Here is a 1,431-nt window from a genome sequence, read left to right as displayed (position 1 = left end):
ACACACACACACACACACACACACACTCACACACACACATACATACACACATTATATTTGCCGTATACCAAGTATCAGGAGAGAAGGGGAGAAAGAGAAAGAGAGTAATTTTTACCGCACTTTTTCTTTCCTCAGCCGAACAGATAAAGAAGATGGAATCGGAAGAAGCTCAGCTAGCGCCACCTATCGGACAGTTTAAACTGAAGCCGGTGTCGCGACACAGCTCCGCAGATGATTCTGTTTTCCCTGAAGCAGGACAACCCCCGCTCGCTGACTCAGAACTACAGAAAGCCTTCCAGAAACTGAAAACCCGCAGCGAATCCGTCGACGATGCGACCTCCGGTGACGTCACCGGTGACGACAACAGATGCACGTCAACGCGCTACGGCTCGCCGCCGACGACCAACGGACCGACGTCCAACAGGGCGCCACCTGTCGGCGAGGAGGCTACGCGGTCGGAGGGCGACATAGACTGGGTGTACGAGATACGAGGAGCGACTCCGGTGACGTCACGCGGGTCAGAGCGCGCGCGGGAGAGCGGTGGTACGGGCTGGAAGGAAGAGACGCAGGTTGCGAGCAAGGTAGCGCGCACTGAAGAGCGCGTAGGCAGCAGCAGCAGCAGCCAGGGTCGGGAACACACGCGGGAACACACGCGGGAACACACGGAGGAACACACGGAGGAACACATGGAAGAACACACGGAGCAACACACGGAGGAACACACGGAGGAACTTCGGAACGTAGGCGGGGAAGATTCCGAAGAGAAAAGCCAACCGCGCGTGTTCAGAACCGTCCTCACCTTTGGCGACAAAAACTCTGCACCGGCCACCAGGGGCGCTGCTACAAAGGACGCCGCCACCAGGGGCGCTGCTAGCACAGCAGAGACTGAAGCCGACCGATCGACGACATACACGAGAGAGGCTCGCGATACCACCACCAGGGGCACTGGCATCTCAGCGGACCCGGAAGCAGACAGGTCGATGACGTACTTGAGCGACGTGAAACAAGTGGCGCCCGAATCACCCGTTCCTTACTACTTCGCCGGAAACGCCAGCGAGCCGGCCGCAGCCGTTGCCACTAGCAACGATATTCAGCAGACGCCTGCGGGCACGTGCGTGCGTGTCGTGTCCTACTCAGAGGCGTACATGAAGGTAGCCTGCCTTGTTTATATTCACTTCTCTATTCCACGATTTTCAAGCGGATATTTTCATTATATATATATATCATGATTATAGATCGATCTATTTATATCTCTCGATCTCTCTTTCTCTATATACAACATAGATCCATCCGTCCATCAATCAATCCATCCATCTATCAATAAATCCATCCGTCCATCCATCCAACCATCCATCCATCCATCCATCCATCTATCCATCCAACCATTCATCCATCCATCCATTTATCCATCCATCCATCCATCCATCCATC

The 1,431-nt window shown here is 54.4% G+C and overlaps 1 protein-coding gene across 1 annotated transcript in view; it reads left to right on the top strand.

Annotated features, from left to right (window-relative positions):
* The window catches only part of LOC106817693, a gene marked incomplete in the record, with an annotated part of 16,019 nt that overhangs the window by 9,041 nt on the left and 5,547 nt on the right, over window positions 1–1,431 (top strand). Inside the window, 1 exon segment of the mRNA XM_014822380.1 lies at window positions 136–1,151. Coding sequence (XP_014677866.1) covers window positions 136–1,151 — 1,016 coding nt within the window.

This window comes from Priapulus caudatus, unplaced genomic scaffold (assembly GCF_000485595.1).
Source record: "Priapulus caudatus unplaced genomic scaffold, Priapulus_caudatus-5.0.1 Scaffold1830, whole genome shotgun sequence".
Taxonomy (NCBI): domain Eukaryota; kingdom Metazoa; phylum Priapulida; class Priapulimorpha; order Priapulimorphida; family Priapulidae; genus Priapulus; species Priapulus caudatus.
This window is presented reverse-complemented; position numbering and strand designations above follow the sequence as displayed.